This window comes from Mytilus californianus, unplaced genomic scaffold (assembly GCF_021869535.1).
Source record: "Mytilus californianus isolate M0D057914Y unplaced genomic scaffold, xbMytCali1.0.p SCAF_5, whole genome shotgun sequence".
NCBI lineage: Eukaryota > Metazoa > Mollusca > Bivalvia > Mytilida > Mytilidae > Mytilus > Mytilus californianus.
The window spans coordinates 37,627,191-37,652,106 of record NW_026262701.1 but is presented as its reverse complement, the minus strand read 5'-3'; the positions used below and the strand labels follow the sequence as shown (position 1 = coordinate 37,652,106).

The 24,916-nt window shown below is 32.6% G+C and overlaps 1 protein-coding gene and 1 long non-coding RNA gene across 3 annotated transcripts in view; one reads left to right on the top strand and one right to left on the bottom strand.

Annotated features, from left to right (window-relative positions):
• Positions 1 to 657: 657 nt before the first annotated feature.
• LOC127701859 (uncharacterized) overlaps positions 658 to 24,916 on the bottom strand; it is a 43,025-nt gene continuing 18,766 nt past the window's right edge. Inside the window, exons 3-5 of one of the 2 annotated variants that reach the window (XR_007982230.1) lie at positions 4,772 to 4,882; positions 3,775 to 3,888; positions 658 to 2,120 (exon numbers count right to left, since the gene is read on the bottom strand). This is a non-coding gene — a long non-coding RNA (uncharacterized LOC127701859). The remainder of the gene's footprint in view (positions 2,121 to 3,774; positions 3,889 to 4,771; positions 4,883 to 24,916) is intronic. The other variant, XR_007982231.1, reaches the window with a different exon arrangement.
• LOC127701831 (uncharacterized) lies at positions 11,208 to 23,812 on the top strand. Its single transcript, XM_052205799.1, has 2 exons — positions 11,208 to 11,436; positions 21,408 to 23,812. The coding sequence occupies exons 1-2, from the start codon at positions 11,397 to 11,399 to the stop codon at positions 23,384 to 23,386; spliced, it is 2,019 nt and encodes a 672-aa protein (XP_052061759.1). The 5' UTR covers positions 11,208 to 11,396; the 3' UTR covers positions 23,387 to 23,812.

Here is a 24,916-nt window from a genome sequence, read left to right as displayed (position 1 = left end):
TAAGAAATGTTTGCAAGATTTTAATTGTACATACTGGTTTTTAACTGCACTATAAATATTGGTTTGTCTGCACCACGCATCAGTTCGATAATACACCAGATGGTGGACTGAACTGTATTTGGAAAAAGAAGAACAAGAAGGGAAGAGATTTTTAACGGGACCAAATGGAATGATAAATGCTGATTATTTTACGTAACTTGTACTCATCGGTTGTTGTGTGCATATATACATATTTCGGTGCCTTTTGTGGCTGACTCTGCGGTATGGGCTTTGCTCATTGTTGGGGGCCGTGCGGTGACCTGTGGTTGTTAATTTCTGTGTCGTTTGATCTCTTATGGAGAGTTGTCTCATTGGCAAGCATACCACATCTTCTTATTTTTATATATAATCATTTTCGTTGATTACTTTGTTGTGTACTAGTATGTAAAGTTAGCGGCCAGTTTTTACTAGTTATTCGATATCCAACTGGCTGCTAGCAGTCGGTTCGATATTCAAATTTTCTTAGTTAGAAGTAATAAAATTTGAATATTGGATAAAATAAAAAAAAAATGTTGTCATAGCTAAAAGGAGTAAAATGAAATGCAGGAAATTGTGTTGAGACCTCTACAACTTATCATCGATTCTCTTTGTACTTGAATACAAACCCTTACGTCAATCTCAATTTTCTTTTTAAAATTTATTGATTTTTGTCAGGAAAATGCAATCTTTTAAAAACATGATATTCTAATATACGATAACGAACGGACACTCCAATAACATGTGAAAATATGAACAGATGTAACTAATAAAAACAAAAAAAGGCCTTTTTCGAAACATTTGTTTTTGTCTTCCATACGTACATATGACTCAAAGTGCCAGTTTGATATGTAAGGAGGGCTTAAAGTCTCACTTTACAAAAATCGTCAAAAATTCAGGTAAAAGGGCCCAGGGCATTGCCTAGACCATCCTGATAATTCGATCTTCATAACATTATGCACAGAGTTAGCTAACATATAGATAGTTAGATACTTATGTCAACCAGTGGAATTTATCGAAACTTATTGTCTTTCATATGTACGGAGGACTCAAAAAGCCAATTTGATATTCAAAATATATTGCAAACGTGTACCGGAGACCGCATAAATCCTGGTATTTCAATGTCAAAAACATTTGGCTAACAATTAGACTATATACAGATGCAGTAATATCAAAAAGATTTCACAGTAACATTCCATCTTCGAAATTTAAGGAGAGCTTAAAGTGTCACTTTGCAAATTAAAAATCGTCCAAAATTCAGTTTAAAGGGCCTTGACCATCCTGAAGAAAAAAGTTGAAAAGATATATATAAGGTCTTCTTAGCTGGTTCGCGTCCATTTTCTTACATTATTTAAGTTTTGGCTCATATAAACTTGATCAAGTATCAAATTCAAAAATATGGTTTCAAATAAATGTTTGAAAAGCCCATATATTACACTAAATGAGATTTCTTATTTTTAGCTTTTAGATTTATAAGAAAATTGAATGCTCCACAATATGTTAAATCAATGAACAAAATTGTTTACTTCTTTGTCCTTTGATCTTGAATGGATAGTTGATTGTCAATCATACTACATCTCCTATTTTTATAAAATAAATTAAAGGTTGAAGCTAAATTATATAATCGAAAAGCAATTACAAAATATATACACACCTGTCATAGATTTTTTATCAGGTTTTTATCACTGCAAAAATTGCATTAGGTTAAGGTTTTTCAAAATAAAGATTCGCATTTTTAAACTTTGATACCATCATTTGTATACGACTTTTCCTAAAATCGTAATATTCAATTAAACATTTTTGTTCATTTTTCAACAATAGCAATAGTAAATACATGAAGAAATTCCAGAATCTAGACATACATTAACATGTAAGTAACAAAAAAATTATTTTATATTTCAATTTATGTAAGCTAATGTATTTTGTTATAATGTTGGATATATTGTTCAATCAGAAAACCAAATAATCCGTCTTTAAAATGTTGATTTGCTATGTAATTCATCAATCATACAGCTTCTTCATGTAGCATCAGATCCTAATTTTGCAAACTCTGTTGTTGTATCTTCCATACTGACACTTGAATTTAAACTGGAGGTCTTTTTCTGCTTCAAGAAAAATCACAAGGCATTATCACAATTTTAATTTCTATATAAACTCTTCCTGCATAAGAATTCAAACAATACAAATATAATCCTGTTTACACTTGATAATTTTATAAAAATTTAGAAAAGTTTTGATGTTGTAAAAAAGCTCCCATTATTATTTCTTCCTTTCCAGTACAATGTGACAGAAGTATATAATACTGAACAAGATATCTCAAACTTATATAAAAGAAATTATGTTGGGACCTTTTATAGCTATTATACGACATGCGTTTTGCTCATTGTTGAAGGTCGTAAAGTGCCCTATAGTTGCTTACATCCTTGTCCTTTGGTCTGAGGTGGATAGTTGTCTCATTTGCATTTATACCACATATCCTTATTTATATCATATTCTTGCCTACTGCATTAAAAAATTTTATAGTTGGCAAAATATAAGTTGGCTATTCATGGTATGACTATTGCATTCGGTCGCTACCACAACCAAAATGGTCTAGAAGTGATATTTCACAAGAACCTACCCCATAATTTATATACTTTATCTTATTTGTTGATTACCTATTTAGTGTGTTTTTGTTAAAAAAAATGTTTACTTTTTGTTTTACTTTATGTATCTTTTTTTATTTTGCTATTGTTGCCTGTAAATGGAGAAAGAGCCTTGAGTTTTTTTAGGAAGATAATAATACTAGTAGCTCATATGAAAATCTTTTTGATGTGTCAAAACTTCTTTCTCTTAAAGTCAAAACATTATGAGCATAGTTGTTTGCTAAAATTCACATAAATACATAAAGGTTTTGCACTTAAACTTTGAAAGTTTGGAAAGTTAATTTCAATTAAGTAATTAATACTGTTTATTCTAAGCTATAGCCTCTTATTTTCAGTTGTTGTTCTTTTTACCTTAAGTTTTTTGTTTTTGTATTTAGAAAAAGGTAAATAAAATATTCAGATATCTGTAACAATCACAAATATAATCCATATGTACACAGACATGAGAATTGTTGGGAATTATCTCTCAGTGATATAGATTTAATAGCTGATCTGGGTAATTCCTGTTTAGTAGGGTGGTTCCTTGGGAAAGAATTGGAACAATAGTTCAAATCTTTTCAAAAGTTAATTTTTAAGAACATTTTAATTTTAACTAATTTAAAATTCAGAACTATAAATGAACAGATGTAAAAAGTAAAATAACAAAAATACCGAACTCCAAGGAAAATTCAAAAGGGAAAGTCTTTTATCAAATGGCAAAATCAAAAACTCAAACACATCAAACGAATGCAAAACAACTGTCATATTCCTGACTTGGTACAGGCATTTCCTTATGTAGAAAATGGTGATTAAACCTGGTTTTATAGCAGTTAAACCTCTCACTTATACGACAGTCGCATAGAATTCCATTATATTGACAACAATGCGTGAGCAAAAGAAACAGACATAATAGGTAAAAATGTCAAAAATTGAGGTACAGCAGTCAACATTGTGTTATAATCTTAATCACTATAATATAAATTACTATTTCAACAAAGAAAAACAAAAATGTCATATGGACACTCTATGGACAAAGAATACAAAAATGACCATAGCACAATGACACAATGGCGGGATGTATCGTTTTACTGATTTGGTACATCCAAATAACTGTAATTAGTGACCTTGATTTTACCTGTGTATTCTTCACTGTTTTCTGTTCTTTTTTTACATCGCCTATCATTTCTTCTCTCATTTCGTCAAACTTTTTATTAGCCTCTTCTGTTTTTGATTTATTATTCAAATTTATCTGAAATATGATAAAATGTCTGTTCGGTTATACAACATAATCATTACGGTTGCACGTACCACCAAAGATATCAAACAAGACTATACATATACTCTTTGGAATACCAGTGCTGAATTTTCAATAATAATACGCTTGCAAGTTTAGTAGCATTGAGTTAAGAATCACAGAAAACGATGATGGTGTCACAATTCGCTTTTTTAGAATCCAACTGATTGTTAATAATTGTATTGTTTGTAAACCAAAATGAATCAATGATACGTCATTGGTTTGAAATGCATTGTTAAGAGCGCTGTTAAAGAATACAAATAAAAAAACTCGGTGTATGCTTTTACATTTATTGCGCAGAATGCATTAATTAGATTATGGCGTGTGAATATAGTCCTTTGTTAGTTTATAACACAGACAAACTGTTTGAAGTCTCAGTCGAAGAAGAGGAGGCAAAGGAGACAATACAAAATCACAAATTAAAAAAGAACGCTAACACCATGATCATGATAATGAGGACGAAGAGGACAATTAACCTAATGGTATTAAAAGAAATACGGAAAGACAAACAATAAGCCATAAAACTGCATAGAAATGTAAATACAGACTAACACGATTTATAATTCTTACTGCTTTTGCATGAAAGTGGTTCAAATGAACGAAAACTCACATTCGGGGGGATTCTTTGTCGCAAACATTTTAATTCAATCAATATTCACTGTAAGTTGAGGAAATGGCTGTCGTAAGTACTATTTATTTACAAATAAGGGAAAGATACAATTACAAAAGGCTCCCACTCAGAATTCTTAAAACGGAATGTAAGGCTACTAAATGGTTCATTTGATCCAACTTTTCATCTGACAAATATGTGAAAATGTTTAAAATGGATTTTACTCACATGCTTTAAATTGGTTTTAACTGCTTTTGCCTTTGCCTTGTTGACACCTCCAGCTTTATTTGCCTTTTTTGTTTTTTGTTTTCGTCCTTGTTCTTTGGATCTTGCCATTTTCTGTTAAAACATGAGAATGCACATAAATTACTAATATGCATTCTAGTGTTAAAAACAATTCATACATGATATAAAATGGCTCTTAATTTTATACGGACTACGCTGCACTATGTTCCAAACGAGGCAAGAACTTTTGTTTTCCTCAAACATCGTACTTTCTAGTACTATTTTGACTTAACTACAATAAAAAAAAAACATACAAAAGATTGACCAAGTTCACTCTTATGCATTAAGGAACGAATAAATGCTCGTTTTATTTTTAAAACAGTTATAAAAACTATATCATATACAAATTAATTTTTTTTATTAACATGTGGTTCCATTTGTCATGTGGTCCAACGGAAATTTGCAATTAAAACTGGTCCAGCTTTACACCATGTGATTCCTAAATGAAATAATGTGAAATTCACAACTTTTAAGGAGGTTAAAGTAAGCAAAACTTCTAACATTTAGTGTAATGTTGGGACAAGAGAGGATGCTAATTATAATTTATTTCATAGTTGTATTGGTACTTTTTACATTTAACATCGACTGTATAACCAAAACGAATTATAGTTTGTAGAAATGTATTCATCGGTGCCGAACAATATTGCATACGAGGAAAAGTAAGGGAGATAATACCGGTGATATTATTCTTAACTTGAAAATAACCAAAGTTAACTCCCTTTCAAATATACAGTTGATGAAAATACACACATATATATTTATACAACATCAAACAGGATATTCATACACATTATACTACATCTTGAATAACGAGATAGTAAACTACGTTGAAATGAATGTAATATGTTCGTTCGTCTGTCCATTGGTTCGTTTAGTTGTCGATTATTAATCCATATAACATAGCATATATTACCTAACAAAACGACTATATGAATTATAAGCAAAGTGTGACTATGTTTCGAAGCTATAGAGTTTAGAGTGCTGAATCATTGATTCACAATTTACACTGCAAAAGGGGGAAAAGGCACATGAACGTGATTGATCCTGTAGTGTACAACAAGTTCATCTGTCTACATTTGTTTGTTTTTTTTAAATCAAAGTTGTTTTTTTTTAAATCAAAGAAGTCACTTTGATATAAAGACATGTGTAAAAATTATAATTTCCTTAGAAATGGTGAATACCAGTCCTTGAATTTCCATCTTATGAAGAGGTTGCAATATATTCTTAAAATAATTTTCTTTTTAAAAAAATATTCGGCATTTACATTTTTAAATTACATCCAAAGAAATATCAGTAAATAAATGTGGATAGTGTCCACATGTGGACACAGATGATGCCCCCGCTTGTATATCATATGGTTATAAAGGGACATAACTGAGGAACGGTAAAAGTGACGCTTCCCAAATTTGAACTTGATCTGAGTTTTGTGGTAATAAGCATTGTGTGTAAGTCTCATAACATTTGGTTGAGACTAACTTAAGTAGAGAACAGGAACTAAAAAATCAGCAATTTTTCTATTTGTAAACACGCATAACTCTAGATAGGTTGTGTATAAGTTTTATAACATTTGGTTGAGACAAACTAAAGTTAGAGAACGGAAACGAAAAATTCAGCAATTTTTATGTTTATAAAGGGACATAACTCAAGAATGGTAAAATTGTCGCCACCAAATTTCGTACTTAATCTGTATTATGTAGTAATAAGCATTGTGTATAAGTTTCATAACATTTGGTTGAGGCAAACTAAAGTTAGAAAGTTCCCAAATTCCATCGGACGTGATACAAAATTGTGCATTTTACATCATAAGAAGCAAATTGATGCCCTCCATTGAGGTCAAATATAGCAAAATTTCTATACCGCGGCTAGTATAGTTGAATTCATTTTCAATATTCTTCATACACCTTTGTATTTTAATATCAAAGAAATTTGTAAAAAAAAGGCGTATTTGAATCATTTGAAATTATAATTTAAACATTTCAATCAACTATATAACAAAAAAAGGGACAACAGACAAATATTTAAACAATTTTGTATGAACAACCATTTCAAAGTGAACTTCACAGCAAATTGAAGTTTTACAAAGATTTCAGTATGTTCCCTTATATCAAATGTCCACTTAATAACATGTTTACCTTCAAAAACATAACTATTTGTACTGATTAATGGGCTTATTTCAACACTTAAGATTCGTTTTTCTGATGTCTTGAACAGTATAGCCTTTCGTAGTTCTGAAAAATTAGAAATGATTTACAATGGATGTCGATAAAGGCTAGGTCGTAAGTCATGGATGGATTAACCAAGGTCAAATTTCATTCATAAAATTAAATTTGATAGCAAAACATTTAAACCTACATTTTGTAGACGTACAATCTGATAACTTAACAATGGTCACTAAACAGTGGTGGTCGGATCTGTCAAGATGGCACGTATACTGTTTATTTTATCTTATGACAAAATCAGTGCTCTACTCGTCTAGCAATTCATTGAACACATATATTTATTTTGTTTTACTTCAAACCATTTTGCTGTAGAATTATTTTGGTGTCAAAATGCCCGACATAAAATTGTATACTATTTATCAGAAACAAATCAGGACAAGTATGTCCTTATCATAATGAAAACGTTTGTGATGTCAAACACTAATTTTCAAAACAAGAATATAGCCAAATATAGAATTACATGAAATTCTCTGGAAAGCAGTTGTGCTCCGTTATTTTCCTTAGATGAGATGCAAGCATTTTTTTAATCCTAACGTGTCATACTCGATGGAGTTAATAATAAGTGACAACGGATAAAAGATAAATGAATCGATCTTAGATCCGAGATCCTCTTTGGAAAAAAAATCGGAAGTTTTTTTTATCTGAATCATTTGAATCAACGAGATACACTGCCTGCTATAACATTCTGCCCTTTACAGTTCTCTAACATTCTAAAGCTTCCTATTAAAATGATACACTGCTGTTACATAATGTCAATTACAATTCCCTAATACATGCTACTTTGTTGTTATATTCTGCCCATTACAATTCTCTAAAATTCTAACATGATGCACTGTTGTTACATAAGCTAGTATTGCAAAATATAATTCTTATTTCAATCATATGAGCAGTCAAAGCAAAATTATCTGGTTATTTAGTGTAGAAAATGTTGAGTTACTTAAAATAATATGTAATTTTATATACAAACATCTTCCTTAGTGAAGATAAGTTAAAGGAAATCTATGTGTGTATATACATTTGATTGGACATAGAAAATTATATTCATCTGAATATCACAAACATACTAGCCGATTAAAAAAAATAGAAATTAATTGTTAGAATATATTATTTATTCAAACGTTCTCTTATATCCTTGAGGCATCGTCCCCTGGTATCAACTGCATTCAAGTTACCTATGATGCTTCCTTGTTTGCTTTTGATACAGGTAGGAAAGAGACATTTACACACATTTTACATGCCTATGGCACATAAGGTATCGCCCCCTGGTGTCAGCTGCCTTTAGGAAACCATAATACTTTCCTATTTGCTGCTGACACAGGATGAGTCATGGACATGCTTAATTTCTACTTTCTTTTTGGCTCATTATTATATGTTTAATTGATCCAACTTTTTGTGTACTATACATATATGGATATCTATTTTTCTTTTTTCTTTTTGGGCTGCTTGTTTGTTATCTATATCAACCACACTTGCAATAAAATGCATTAGTATTAAAAAAAACATACTATAGATTCTTTATCTACGTATACTTTAAGAACTTAAATAGTTCTCGTTAAACTTTTTTTTTATATCATTGTTTGTATTGTATTATGAAAAATTATTGATGTTGTAATGTTTATGCCCTTTGGGGCCCATAATTGGAAATAAAATATCTTATCTTATCTATCTTATCATAATGTTGATTACAATTCCTAGTCCCTAAAATACTAACTATCGTTTTAACACGATACACTGCTTGTATACTGGAACTGTTATTATCGAATAAAACTAATGTCTTCCCTTAATAACGATCATATTTGACCTTGAAGATCGGAGGTCGTGTTCACCTTCCATGCTACGCGCAACACATCTTGGGGGTACTGCATCGATCTGCATAGATCTGCCAAATATCAAAAACCTACGGCTAAGGATAAAAAAAGTAGTATTCCGGACACGAAAATGTAAAAAAAAAAGTATTTCGACCATGATGTGAAAGGTCAAGGTCACATGAAGGTCATTTTGATATTTACACACCGTCTTATGGTAATACAACTTCATGCCAAATATCATAAGCCGTATCTCAAGATAATAATAGCTAAGGTCAAAACAAGGTTGTATGAACCAGACGAAGAAACACTACTAAAACATAATGTTTCTCTTCGTCGAAGACATAATTATAGTCCCACGGTATAATTAAATGATTCCTTAATACTACTGTATCCAGAATATCATTTTGTTATTACTCAAATAACATACAGCGATAGAACCAAATTTCCCTGGATTTGTTGACACCACTTAGCCATTTTCAAAACACCTAAACCAAAGATAAAGCGCCAGAATAAAAAGAGAGCATCCACTATCATATGTAAACCTGATTCAGTCTGACCAATATTTATTGTTAATTGCAGGTTTTTCACAATGTGTAAACTTATCTTTTATGTTGAGTATATAATATGTTTTACAACTTTGATTGGGTCTTTCTTATATGCTATAACAGGTAACCATGGTGAGTGGCCATAGGGTAGGATCTGACCTTGATTGAAGGGAGCATTGCACATTTTAAAGAATTACTCAATACATCAAGGCGCTATTGCATTTCTGAGAAGTTAAATATATTGCCCAACTTGTAAATTGTAGACTGTCATATAAAGTTTTAAGATGCTTTACGTGTATCTTAATTTGTTAATAAAATCTTTACCAATATAACTTTTTTTATTATCCCAATCAAGGGTTTTTATGGTAAAAACTATAAAAGAAAAATCTCCGCCCCAGTCCCAACAATAAAAATGCCACATAAAGACATAATTGTTTGACTGAATGAAATTTTATCCATTTGACAAACGATTTCATTTCAAACAGTTAATACTTGTGATACTTTTACTATACCAATTAGTCTTAAACAGACTAATATCGAAATACGTGCTTAAAAAATCGACAAACAGTTCTCTTTGTTTGTTTGTTCGTATGATTGTTAATCAACCTGCGTAAGACATATACATTTTGTATTACACATGTTACAGTTTAGTGTATATTTTCTTCTTTAAACTCTTCAATAGACGTTGAGATATATATTAGTTGCTCCAATCTTCAAATGTAAGTCGCTTATATACATCAGTTGATACTATTACCCATTAAATAAGTTAAACACATTGCAGATACATCAATGTGGCCAATGCATACCACAGAAACATGATAGCGGCCAATGCATACTACAGAAACATGATAGGGACACATGCATTATGTATAGTCATATTTCCATTCATCTTGAAACGGTACAGTTACATGTCTGAATACAAAATTTTCACAATATCATTCTTGATATGATTTTTGTTGAATACAAAGAAATGGAGGAATACCTTAATGAGACAGCAAAAAATATTGTTCGTAAAAATCATTGTAATATTTAGAAACTAAATTTCTTGGCTCCAATCATATTAATAAACAAGGATATGTATCTCTCTGAAAATAAATATAATTTGGTCAAAACTGCTTGTAATTCATTTTTCCTTCTTTGATGTTTATGCCCCCGCGGTAGGCCTTGGTCGTCCTTCCGTCTGTCCGTCTTTTCGACCGTCAGTCCCATTTTTGCTTCCGCACTTTAACTTTTAGTTTTTTCACACCCAAATTTTATGAAACTCATACACAATGTTATAAGAACTACAACACGCAGACAGGGTTCGAATTTGCATGGGTAGTGAGTCTTTCACTGTTTTAGAGTGATGCCCTTTTTAACTTGGAAAATTGCAACGCTTGAGCGGGAGCATTCGTATCCTCTGACATATTCTTCTTTTATTTTAGATAGAATATACATCTATCCAATATAAACACTCGATTCAAAAATATTTCATTTTAACTATCTACCTTGAATTATCAAGAAATATATATGAACTTTATTATTTTATTACTACAATTCCGTCAATAAAACTGAAATTAAATGAAATAACTGTGAAATGAAATGAAATTCCATCCACTTAATGAGAATTTTTTAACAACTATTTCATATTGTTAATACAAGGCAATTTATTGTTACAAAGATCAAATCATTTTTTACCTATACAGTCGGTTTCTTGTTTAAATTATGTGGGTTATACTTTATAACATTTTAAATGCAAGAATTCATACTTGAAAACTTCAAAAGTTTAATGGTTATTTTTTTAACTCGTAAAATGATTTATACCACGTGATACAGGTATATACACAATACAGTGCATACGGTTAAAACTGTCTACACCTGTAGGGATTTATTAATACTTTTGCAACTTTTATATCTTTATTCCTTGTGAATGTAGACTTTTACTTTAATTTCTGACAGCTGGTTCTATAACAAATTTTTGCCATGTGAAGTTTTCATTACAAAAAATAATACAAACATGCGGATGTTAATATTTGTCTATGTATTCCTATCTTCAGGTAAGTAAAATTATAAGATGTTATGCGTTAATTCCTATTTGTTTGGAAGCTGGTTTTCTTCGCAAGGAACATTAATTAAATCAAAGCATTCATAGAAGATTAATTCATATTAAACATGTTACATTTTTCAGAGAATACTGAGTCTTGCCAATTTTCATTTTCTCTATACATATGATCATCCATTTGATATTATCTATATTCTGATAAATTTTATAATTAATGTGTTGGTTATTTACCCAAATACACATAATCAAGTCACCCTATTTTTATTATTATTCATTTGAGAAACGTGTTAATGTACTTTTAGTCCATCAGATAAGATGCTTAAAAACAGCAGCCCCTTTGACCTTCCAAGCGTGGGATTGTCCCCTTGAAGGATATACATGTTTTTAGTATACAGATCAAAGGGGAAAATACCTAGGTGCACTTCAAGCTATGAGAGGAAGCTTTTAACTTTAACTTTTGATTTAAAAAGGAAAAAACAACAATCTGCATGTCAGTATATATTTTGAAGTATACATCCATCGGGATTTTTATATAGTATACATGCATATATTATCATATAATTGTTTATAACGTCTATAATTAATTCGGTTAAATGTTAGGTGTCATTTCTCTCCTTATGAGTTATGTAAGATGTCAAGCTTAAGAAAAAAAGGCAAGATTTATTATGAAAATTAATTATGTTCGTCTAATAAACTTCGACATTATCAAACAATACAATGATCTCAAAGTATTTTCTATTTCATAAATATCAAATTTATTTAAATAAGAGTGTTCACGTTGAAATGTCTTGTCTGCTTTACTGATAATGATTGCATTTTATGTCTAAAGTCTTTAGGTTAAGATGCACCTTACCAGACAGACCATACAATAATTGCATACACCATTGCAGTTGCCATATTGGCTATAGTATCAGAGAAACGAACCTAATCACGAAAACTTAACGTTGATCAATGAACCATGAAAACGAAGTCATGTCAGTTGAACTCTGCTAGACAGACATATACACCTGACATTTATCCCATACACCAAACATGGTTGACCTATCCTGATACTATCTAGGAAACGCATTTGACCGTGAAAACATAAATATGATCACTAATCCATGAAATGAGGACAAGGGTCAGGTGAATCCTGTCTGACGGACATGTAGACCTTGCATTGATCCTTATACAAATAGTTATCCTATTGCTCCTTATAAGCGAAATCACATGATGAAAAACCTATACGATTTTAAGCAGTCTCTTAACTAGGAAAATGAGGTCAAGGACATTGGACAAATGCCAGACGGAATGTATAACTGTAATTTATACAAAGCGACAGAGTTAAACAATCTATTGACGTCACATACTGATTACAATTTTTATACTGAAGAAAAAGATGGGATAAATATAGTTGCTCATACTAGTACATGCATGACTGGTCGATTCCATAAAGGGAATTCGAACTGCCTACCATTCTGGAAAACCCGAATTCATCTCCCGTTTTAGGTGAAATTCGCGTTGAAAAATGTGTAGTTTTCTGTATAGTGTGTTATGATCTGTTTTTATCTATTCGTCATTTTTTTTTTTTCTTTTGTTCATTGGTTTGTCTGTCTTTCTTAGACTTATGGTTTAAGTTGATTGCTCTATTGGTAAAGTCTCCTTTACATACTGGATGTTAAAAGTGAGAAACAAAGAAGTTAGACATACCGAGGAAATATTGGTGATGACGGGCTAAATGATGAATAAACACAAACTTGAAAATGTAAAATCTCGGTTTTGGCAACAATTACAAAACCATATCCTGTTTGTACAAACAAAATGAATAAATTACCTGTAAATACAAGTTTTAATATAAATTGGAAATTACATGATCATTTTCGACAAGGTGTAAAAACTATGTTTAACGAGGCTCGCAATTAATTACAGTAAACAAAGCAATCTACAAAAATAGCTTTATTGATGTACTTTCGTTAAATTGCACGTGCCTCCAATTAAATATTGAATAGCTTACGTCGCTTATGAATTATGGTAACGTGCATTCTTGAAAGTTTTCGTGGTTTTACGTCACATCAACTTCAATACATATTTCCATGTTCCTTTTTCCGCGACGACTTTGTGCATGCAAACCAATCTAATTAAAATATATATCTCAGCATGATTTCGTTATACTCATATGAGTCACGATTGATCGATATTTTAATTAGATTGCATGCAAATGAAAATGTACTAAAGCTTTACATGTAAACGAAACTATAAACAGATGTTAATGTGTTGAGTAAACTATTATAAAGTCGAATTAAAAAGTGAACTAAAATAATTAATTGCATGTTCTCTCTCGCTCTTTCACTTTCGAAACAGTAAGAAGCATAGAAATTTCCGCAGATCCAGTGGCGGATCGAGAACTTTTTGTAAGGGGGAGGGGGGCACTGACTGACCTAAGTGGGGGCCCGCTCCAGTCATGCTTCAGTGATTCCCTATATAATCAAACAAATTTTTCCCACAAAAGGGGGGCCCGGGCCCCCCAGGGCCCCCTCCCCTGGATCCGCCTATGAGATCTCGATGTGTGTGTGTGAGTGTGAAATGTCTGTATTCCGAAAAGATCACAATGTCATTACACTAGTACATATTTTAACCACAATCTCTTACAGTAACAACCACGAACAGGTTTGAAAGAATTTTCTTTACAATATTTAAATCTGATGTCCCAAGACCCAATTCATCTGCCAAGCTAAAAATGTCACAAGTCGATTTTAAATATACAATATGAATGCACGGCGTATTAAATGAACCAAGAGACGACAAATAACCTGGCAGGTCTCATTGTTATACGTACAATGACGTCCGTTTTATCTTTAATCGCCGTGTAATTTTTTGGTGAAAATGTCTGATAGAATTACTAAAACAGACTTACAAATTGAAAAATATTAGACAGAACCACACCTTTAATAAAAGATGCCATATGAGATTACAATGCAATCGTTCAATCATGTGTTACAACAAACTAGGCCGCAAAACAGACAATGTATATGATAGATATACACCAAACAAAACTTCAAAAAGCTATTATTATAGTTCAGGTTGTTTTTCAAATATTGAAACTTTCAATTAAAATGTGGTCTGGTTCATTTTCCTATACAAGTATCATATCAGAATGATTAATTCACCCAGGGCTCAAATGAACTAGAAACATAATGCCTGTTCACACCAGCACAGATTTATTTCACTTTGCTTGGCTATATTTCTCACCTCAGATAATTTTTCACTTAACCTTTATATACTGACTTAATCTGATCCGATGATGTTAGCATTTTAACAGTCACTAACTTACTCCAAGTATTATTGCAATATATAACAATGATATGTGTATAAATGTTGTATTGTTTGCATTTGTTTCTCTATTTGTACAACTGTAGTGCCCCTTGTTGGCTAAGAATTAGATAATCAAAAATTAGTTCTATTGTCTTTTTCTGTACTAACTTATACTGAACGTTAACTTTGTACTGGTTCTGCGATTCCATATCCAAAATCTTATCCTTATGTCAATAGTCATAACCAAGAATAGCATATCTCAAATGAATTTAAAAAAAGAGATGTTAGCTATTCTTAATGAGACAGCAGTCAACCGACACAGAAAAAAACCAAATAGACGCATAGTCAAGGTAATTGCGATTCTGAAATGGATAAAGTAGGAAATTGCGCCTATTATTCTATTTTTCTCTGACTAAAATAAACATAACTTGTTTAATCCTGCAATACGTTTTAGTGAAAGTAAAAAATCCTCTTCGTGGTTGTATGTGTGTCATACAAGTTAAACTGGGTCTGTGGAAAATAAGAATATAGGGATGCATCTACACAATATTCAATTGGTATTATAACATCGTATAGATAAGAGCAAGAACAGATTAAATAAGTGAAAATAAGTTAATACATTTAAGAATATTTACAAAATAAAATTAAACACCAAAAATGGGGGTCCATGTCCCAAGCGCCTGTGATACCGATTACAGCGTATCGGATTGTAGGACGATGCCCTAAGCGCCTGTGATACCGATTTCAGCGTATCAGATTGTATGACGATGCCCCAAGCGCCTGTGATACCGATTACAGCGTATCAGATTGTATGACGATGCCCCAAGCGCCTGTGATACCGATTACAGTGAATCAGATTGTATGACGATGCCCCAAGCGCCTGTGATACCGATTACAGCGTATCAGATTGTATGACGATGCCCCAAGCGCCTGTGATACCGATTACAGCGTATCAGATTGTATGACGATGCCCCAAGCGCCTTTGATACCGATTACAGCGTATCAGATTGTATGACAATGCCCCAGGCGCCTGTGATACCGATTACAGCGTATCAGATTGAAGGACGACATGATTTCACATGAGCTGGTTAATCTATACGATGCAGTTTCGTAGAGTTTTTCTTTGTAATTGTGTTTTTGTTATCTTATTTTGAGAGTTCAAAAGTGATGTTCTTGTACTGATATTTAATGTCCTATTGTATGCGACTACCTTTTCTTTGTTCATCTGAGCGAGATTAAAAAGGAGAGGAACGAGACCTATTCATTTCTACTTAAATCCGGTCACATTTTCTCCTTGTTGAAGGCCATACGGAGACATATAATTGCTTATTTCTCTAACTTTGTCACTATTTTTACATTTCCCAACCGATTGTGAAAAAAATGTTCTCACTAGTGAAATATCTGTTCTTGGCAAATGATTGGTCAAAATTTAGTTATGACGTTAAATTTTCTTGGTTTCTTCTGAATTCCCGATTGTGACGTCATGGAAAGAGGGGACCATGCCTGATGACGTCACATATAAAGAACACAACGTTCTGCAAATCTTTGAAAAGGAAGGATAAAAATCATTAGAGAAACAGATTCCACCACTATAACTCGTGTATTTACGATATTTCTCGCAAGCCTCGCGCTTTAAATATTAAAATTTAACTGTCTCGAGTGGTGAAATATCGTAACACACTTGTTGCAATGATGGAATCTATATATATCCACATCATTTGAAGTCTGGTGGATAGTTATATCCTCGGCATTCATACGGTTACCACATCTCCTTATTTTTACATATGCATGTGTCTGTACCAAGTCAGGAACCTCGTCAGTGGTTGTCGGTATCATATATTGAGGGTTTTTGTTATTTGGAGAATTTGGTGTTTATGGCAGATCTTTGATAGTTTCTGCGAAATGAATTGACAACTTTTTTTATGGTTACTAACTGTCAAAGTTGGTCAGGACAAGGGGGTCTTACATCAAAGTTCCGACAGAAAACTATAATACAATTATTTTGCCGATACTTGGTTCCAAACTACAGCAAGTGGTTTCCAAAGGATTTATTTTGCCCATTTAGAATTCACAAGCCTCCAAAATCTCCGTAAAAAGTAAAACGATAATTCTAGCTTTTATTCTACATTCGAGACACTCATTATCAAAGTTTTTCTATGATCCCATGTTTTCTGAAATTTTGGTCCAGGTTAAACATCAAAGGGAGAAAATGGATAAAAATGCAAAAATAAAGTCATTTTTTAACATTGAAAACTCACATCATGCAAATTTTTTGTGTTGCTCAGTAAAAAAATACGAATAGCCGGAATGTACAGGACCACTTATAACAGTATTTGTATGATTTATCTGTCCGTTATAGTTTTGTTAGGGAGCTACCATTTGATTTTTATGGGGGGGGGGGGGGGGGGGGGCTAGGATGAAATTTGAAAAAAATAGGCAGGACAGGAGTTTTGAGTAAAAAAAAGGCAGGATGAGATTATTTGCAAAAAAAAAAGGCAGGATGACAATTTATGTAAAAAAAAAAGTCAGGATAAACTAAAAAAAAAAAAGGCAGGACCGAATAGAGTGAAAAATAAAAAGGCAGGACCGAATAGAGGGAAAAATAAAAAGGCAAGACAAAATTTTTCATCCTAGCCCCCCCCCCCCCATGAAAATCAAATGGTAGCTCCCTTATAACTATCCAAAAACTGAACAAAAACGAACGTGTCTTCTTTTTGGGAGTAATGAACTCTTGATTAAAGCAAATTAATTGGTCAAATTCTATTTTTTGCTTAAAGAGGACTTATGATAATCGCCAGTAAATGACTTCTACAGCCGTAGCCCTTAATAACATTCATTTTTGATAGTTCACTTTGACCTACTTAGTAATGCATATTTACAAAGGCGGCGATTCTTTACACTTTCTGAACAACATGAAAAGCTCCAACCGTTCATTATATTTTATGTATATACAACCTTGTAAGTAATACAAGGATAATTCTTGTTGACTGAACCCTTTGAAGTATAAAATTTGACTTGCACCTATTACATATAATTTATGGGAATAAACATTTTAGGTTATTATTAAAATCTCTGTGCGTCTACACGCAAAATATCACAAAGAGTGCATAAACCGTAAACTCATTCACAAAATCACAGGGAAGATATATAACATATGAATGGAATACTTATCTCTATTCAAAATAAAAAAAAACTGGTGTGTACATAACTCAAGTTGAGAACAAATGTTACTTTAATTCACATGCCATATTTGGTTAAGAAATTTACATTTAAAATTTCTGTACGACTTTTTATCTATTGCATCAAAAACCAATTTTTTTGTCAACGCATATAATGTGTGTATTAATTTGCATTTCAAATTGCGGTTTACGCATAAAGTGTTTGTGTGTATTGCCATTAAAACCAATCCCATCGCTAAAGATTGTCATTTTGAATGCACCAGGGCTATACAATATTAATAAAAGAGGGTGTGGATGGAGGTTTACAGAATAGAGAATAATGGGCAAACAATATAAAGAATAGACAAAAATAGACAAAAAAATAAAGAATAGAGACTAATGAGGAGCTAAAATATAAAGAATAGAGAAAAATGAGGTGCTAAAATATAAAGAATAGAGAACAATGGGCAAAACGTATAAAGAATAGAGAAAAATGGCATAAAAAATTAAAGAATATAGAAATGAAGGATCCATATCCAGACCTCATAGGAGATTTGGGATTTAAGTAAATGAGACAGCTACTAAATGACAAAAGAAACCAAATAACATCCCGAGAACAGCATAACATCAACCCAAAAGCATTGTAAAGTTAAGATCGCAAGTAAACATTGTCCACAAACTCATTTCAAATATATGTACAAAGGCATTTCACCTATTGTATGGAAAATCTACCTCATGACCGATTTGAATCCCCACTCATTCTTTGTATCCGTCTACTTTCATGTACTTCATCAGCTATCTGGACACCTTTTACAGCTTTAAAGAAAAGATGGACTCAAATGGACCAACATTTTTGAATGTTATTTAAATCAAATTTAATAATTTTGTTCCTAATATTATGAAATTCCTTGCCTGAGTTTTTTTCAATCAGATCCAATCTATCTCTTATTCTTAGGTTTCCTAGATGAAAAAGATTTATTTAAGTTTAAACAAAAAGGTTATCTTTTTCTTTCTTCGTAGGACAAGTTAAGTTCTTGGTGCTGTGTGACGTTTTACGTATCGTGTGCGTATGTGTGGTCGACTCGTGGTAAACAAAAACAACAAATGTATTGAACTATTCCTCAGCACTTGATTTGACTATAAATTGCCATTTTTATTGGAACTTTATCAAGACATACATGTAGTTGGTTATTCGTTTTAAATCCTTTTTCGGTTTTTGATGCTCCGAAACGTTTATTTATTTAGTAGCCAAATGTTGTTACATAATAACTACATTATATAACATATAGCAAAACTGATAAACGAATAGATTTTTCAAAGTTTCTTACTAATCTAGAGTAACTAAACAAAGAAAATATCATGGGTATTAAAACTGACATGTTTAAGTTCCTTTTATTTAAGTATCAAAGGTATTTTAATATCTTTTTATCAAATTGTTTATCTTTTTGTCGACCATTCCTTCAAAGAATAAAAAAAAAGACTTTTGGAGTATTAATTTTATCTATGAAATAAATTTTGAATGAAATATGACAAGAATTTTTTTTGTTACCTCCTGCAGAAATGTTTGAAAGTGTTTAAATTTCTCTTATCAGCTAACTCTCTGTTGTAACGAGTTATTTATACGATACTTTGTCTGACGTCGGAAAATCTCCTCAATGATCATCGGCCCATTTCTAAATATGACGTCTAGAAAGACAATCTCCAAAACAAAACCTCGAAACGCTTTGTAAGACAATCTGACAATGGAAAGACACTATTACATAAAGGCCCTCGATCTATTCCTTCAAAAGATGTTAAGTTGCATTTTTGGTGAAATAGCCCGGAATGCATTTAGAATAAATGGGGAATGTGTCCATGGGACACCGATGATGCCCCCGCTTGCATATCATATAAAGTTATAAAGGGACATGACTGAAGAACGGTAAAAGTGACGCTACCCAAATTTGTACTTGATTTGAGTTTTGTGGTAATAGGTATTGTGTATAAGTTTCATAACATTTGGTTGAGGCAAACTTAAGTTAGAGAAGAGAAACGAAAAATTCAGCAATTTTTCCCTTTGTAAAGGGGCATTACTCTTGAAAGGTTAAAGTGACGCCACTGAAATTGAAAGTTGATCTGTGTTTTGTGGTAATAAGCATATTGTATAAGTTTCATAACATTTGGTTGAAGCAAACTAAAGTTAGAGAACGGAAACGAAAAATTCAGCAATTTTCCCATTTGTAAAAGAGCATAACTCTAGAACGGTTAAAGTGACGCCACCAAAATTCAAACTTGATCTGTGTTTTGTGGTAATAAGCATTTTGTGTAAGTTTCATAACATTTGGCTGAAGCAAACTAAAGTTAGAGAACGGAAACCAACTTTGGGACGTACGTCGTACGGACGGACGGACTGACGTACAGACGGACGGACTGACGTACAGACGGACGGACTGACGTACAGACGGACAAGGGTAAAATTTAATGCCCCCTCCGCTACGGCGGGGGCATAACAAATTTTAGTTATATCCTCATACATTTACACTCACTATCTTACTAAACAATTTGCTACAATGATACATAATTAGTAAGATTTTCTTCTGCAATCGTTTTGTTAAAATCAAAATAGTAATAATTTACTCAGCTGACTTGAAAAAACAAGAAACATTTTTTCAGTGGGATTGCACAGTTTCCTTCCTGTATAAAGTAATTATTTTGCCATCATATTTGCAAGTAAACACAAATTTTGTAAAATTCCAGACTAAAAACAAACCCTCTCCTGTCTTAAAACCATTATTGTTGTGCGCATGGAAACAGTATAATGCAGTTTTCAGCCAATGTTCAGTAGTTGTCGTTTGTTGATGTGGTTCATAAGTGTTTCTCGTTTCTCGTTTTTTATATAGATTAGACCGTTGGTTTTCCCGTTTGAATGGTTTTACACTAGTAATTTTTGGGGCCCTTTATAGCTTACTGTTTGGTGTGAGCCAAGGCTCCGTGTTGAAGACCGTACTGTGACCTATAATGGTTTACTTTTATAAATTTTGACTTGGATGGAGAGTTGTCTCATTGGCACTCATACCACATCTTCTTATATCTATTGATATGATGAATTTTGTTTGGAAATCTTAAATACTAAAATAATGTTGCATTAGTTATTCAATGACGCATCTATCAGCAAATATGCTATGTTGGTTTTCCTGTTTGAATTATTTTACACTAGTCATTTTGGGGCCCATTATAGCTTGCTGTTCGTTGTAAGCCAATGCTCCGTGTTGAAGGCCGTACTTTGACCTATAATTGTTTACTTTTTACACATTGTGACTTGGATGGAGAGTTGTCTCATTGGCACTCATACCACATCTTCTTATTTCTATGATTATGAAACTGACATTGAAAACTGAGTAATCCTATTGTCTGCACTTGAATCTTGACTAAAAGTTTCTTTTTAATACCAAATATTTTTTTCTTCATCACTATAAAATTAAGCAGTAAATGATCTTTGTAAAAATAATCTTTAATTTATTTAATTATCTTCTTTCAGCTACTGCACAACAACCTGGCTTAAAATTTAAGGAAGGCTTTCAAGAATTTCTGAACACAAATAAGTATAATGGTGCACAGGTTGGCGTGATAGTAGCCAACAGGCTTGCCTATGCAAAAACTTATGGAAAAGGCCATGATGATACAAACTTAGAACTATTAGCTAAACATCAAATCTCAGCCATATCTAAAGCTTTCACATCTATTGCAATTCTTAAACTTCACGATGAAGGCAAACTAACTTTAGATTCCAAAGTGTTTGGCACAGACGGCATTCTACCGGAAGTCAAACCATGGAAAGAAGAAAACATAGACAAAAGAATTTACGACATCACTGTTGAAAATTTACTGTACCATACAGCTGGGTGGGATTATGTCCATTCAAGTATGGCAGATCCAATGCTTAATTCAGCATTGCTGAAAAGAGGTGAAACAACAAAAAATATCAGCAAGGAAATGAAACTGGTAACAGAGGAAACATCACGTGACATCATACGGTACATGTTATCTGAAAGATTGGATTACACGCCTGGAACAAAATCCGTTATTTCTAACTTAGGGTATGTGATTCTTGGTAGAATTATTGAAGAAGTTTCGGATTTTCCATATGAGGATTATGTAAAAACGATCATATTATTTCCATGTGGAATGATGCATACACGCATTGGAAAGATTCATCGTTGCATCAAACATGACAACGACCCTGCATTCAAATGTGAAGTCACCTCGCGCCTCGTCGATGCTGCACTGGGATGGGAATCTAATGTGTATGATTTGGCGCGGTTGTCACAATGTATGGACGGATCAGCTGACTTTTCTATCATCAGTGATAAAATGGCAAAATTGTTATTACATAAACCCAAAGCAGTTCCGGTCCAACACAGTGACACGTGGATAGGTCCTGGATTTCATGTAAACAACAAAGGAGCGATTTGGATAGAGAGTGAGCGTTACACGAACGATCTGCTCTTCTATCATACTGGGCCTTTTCATGGAAAGTTAAAATCAATTCTGGAAAAACATAAACCAACAGCCTTGATTGTTTTGCTTGAAGGTCAAAATTATGCACCAATTAAATATCTTGTACGCGAAATGGTGAATGATGAAACCAACTGGCCATTAGAAAACCTTCTCCTTGATGATGTAGCCGACGTCACTTTAAAAGTGGGAAACACTGACAGAATTATTAAATATGAGATTAATGAACATCACATTAAACCGTACACGCATGCAATTGGACAATTGAGATATGACATCAAATGGATCCATGGTCATTTGTTTTCCGGGTCTTCCATATTTACTGTGATTGCCGAAAAGACTAATATACCCATCTATGATAAAGTGATCGTCGAAAGTGGACTAAGTGAAAAAAGACTGCAGACACAAAAACTCCACCTTGAAAAATCTAATTATAATTTGACTTTTCTGCATACATACAGGAGTTACACACATGATAAAAGAGCAGTTTTCTTAGCCATTTACCGAAAGCATGCGTATGCAAACACGACTATCATCCGATACGGAGAAGAACATTATACACAACCGTACCGGAAACTTCTCCATCTTTACGAGGAAAGGGGGTTTTATCCCACGTCTCAATCTATTGTCCATAGTGGCTATGATGGTCTCGTGTCGTTCATACTTGAAGAAGACCCCACATCGAAAGAAACGAAGAGCTTTAAATCGTATTGCGAAATCGGTCACCATCGACTGAACAACCTCGTCATGTCAAGTTTTCGCCATGGACGACGTTTGAAATATCTCGATTCATCAGACTACTTCGGAAAACCAGTGTTTTCTGCCATTTTTGTTAAAGAAAAAATGAACAAAATTATGTTCAACAGTAACATTAACGAAGCCGAGCTGATGACACTGTTGACCGAGCAGCAAAGAAACGGACTTCTGCCCTCAATAATTGTTGGTTATACAGACAAATACGGCGATCTCAAATATGCTACATATTTAGAACCCCCAAAGTAATAATGTTTTAAACACAAGTGATCATAAAAATTGCATTTCAAGCGCTATAATATGCACATTTGTATTATTCGTGAATTGTCGGTTCTGTTATGGCGACTGTAAATAGTTGATCGGAATGCTGGAGTTGGAGAAAGGTGAACGGTTAACAATTGTTTTCTCCGCCTATTAAATATATTATGACAGAAAGGGATATAATATATGCTTGTTATGGAAGAATAACGAAAATCAGCTGGGCTGTAAGCTGTTTATAAGCTTTTAAAGAATGATGAGAATTATTTCTTACATTTTTGTGTTATCAATTTGTACATTTAATTTTTCATCTATTATGCTTCATTGCTTTTGAAGATGCACATTCATCAGACAAAGTAAATCGTTTTTTTTTAAGTTTTGTTGAATCTTACTTTCAGAATAAATCGCTATAATAAATATACCTGTTTAATTATATCGGACCATTAAATGTAAGATTGATATGACATTGTACAATGTCTACTTTATAACATATCAAATGGAAAAATATGTCTTTCGTGTATGCTCTAGACTATCTATTACATCAAAGGAATACTGTGATAAAAAGAGACAAACATACAGCGTCGTATGCAATATGTGAAAAACAATATTAAAAACAAAGAGAATGCGATGGTAGATAAAACGTCTGTCAGTATTCAGAGTATGTCGATAAAAATGTACAATCCCTGAAATTCTAATGCATTGTTTATATAAAAAAATTCATGGTCTAAAGTTTACAAACAACTCCACAACTGACATGTCAGGAGTCCACAACTGACATGTCAGGAGTCGCAATATTGAATTGCTGGAATCCACAAATGATCGATTAATACAACATAATCGAAAATAAAACAAAACCTCCCTCAACAAGAAGCACACCTATTAACATGATTAATCAACATTTCAGGGGCAATAATTCCAAAACGGGTTATCAAACACATCAGAGTAGGTAGATCTTGTCATGCTGATCTTTTTTGCAGTTTACACTTTTAATCTATACTAGCTTCTATAATTTTCAAAATAACACGTAAAAAATGGAAAAAATGTAAATTTCAGAGGCAATAACTCAAAAACAGGTTGACAAATTGTGCTGGAATCAGGGTCAATAGATCTGGTCGTTCTTATCAAGTTTACAATTACACTTTTAACCTAGCTCCTATATGTTTCAAGGTAACAGCCAAAAACTACAAAACTGATAATGTCTAGGGCAATAACGCCAAGAACAGGTTGACAGATTTTGCTACACTTTTCAGGGTAGATACATCTTGTTGAACTGAACATTTTTGCAATTTACACGTTTAACCTAGTTAGTTTCTTTATTTTTCATGATAACAGCCAAATATTGGATAAAAAAAATCGATATTTCAGCGGCAATAACTCCAAAACTACTGAAGCTTGATTTTTCTCCAATTTGAAGGGTGGATACATCTTACCATGCTGATAATTTTTACAATTTACACTTTAACCTAGCTCCTATAGATTTTGAAACAATGGCAAGGGAATGCACAAAAAAATAATAATCAA

Coding starts and splice junctions, on each gene's coding strand:
- LOC127701831 (XM_052205799.1), top strand. CDS start 11,397: ATGCGGATGTTAATATTTGTCTATGTATTCCTATCTTCAG. Junction 11,437..21,407: donor CTATGTATTCCTATCTTCAG/GTAAGTAAAATT, acceptor ATCTTCTTTCAG/CTACTGCACAACAACCTGGC.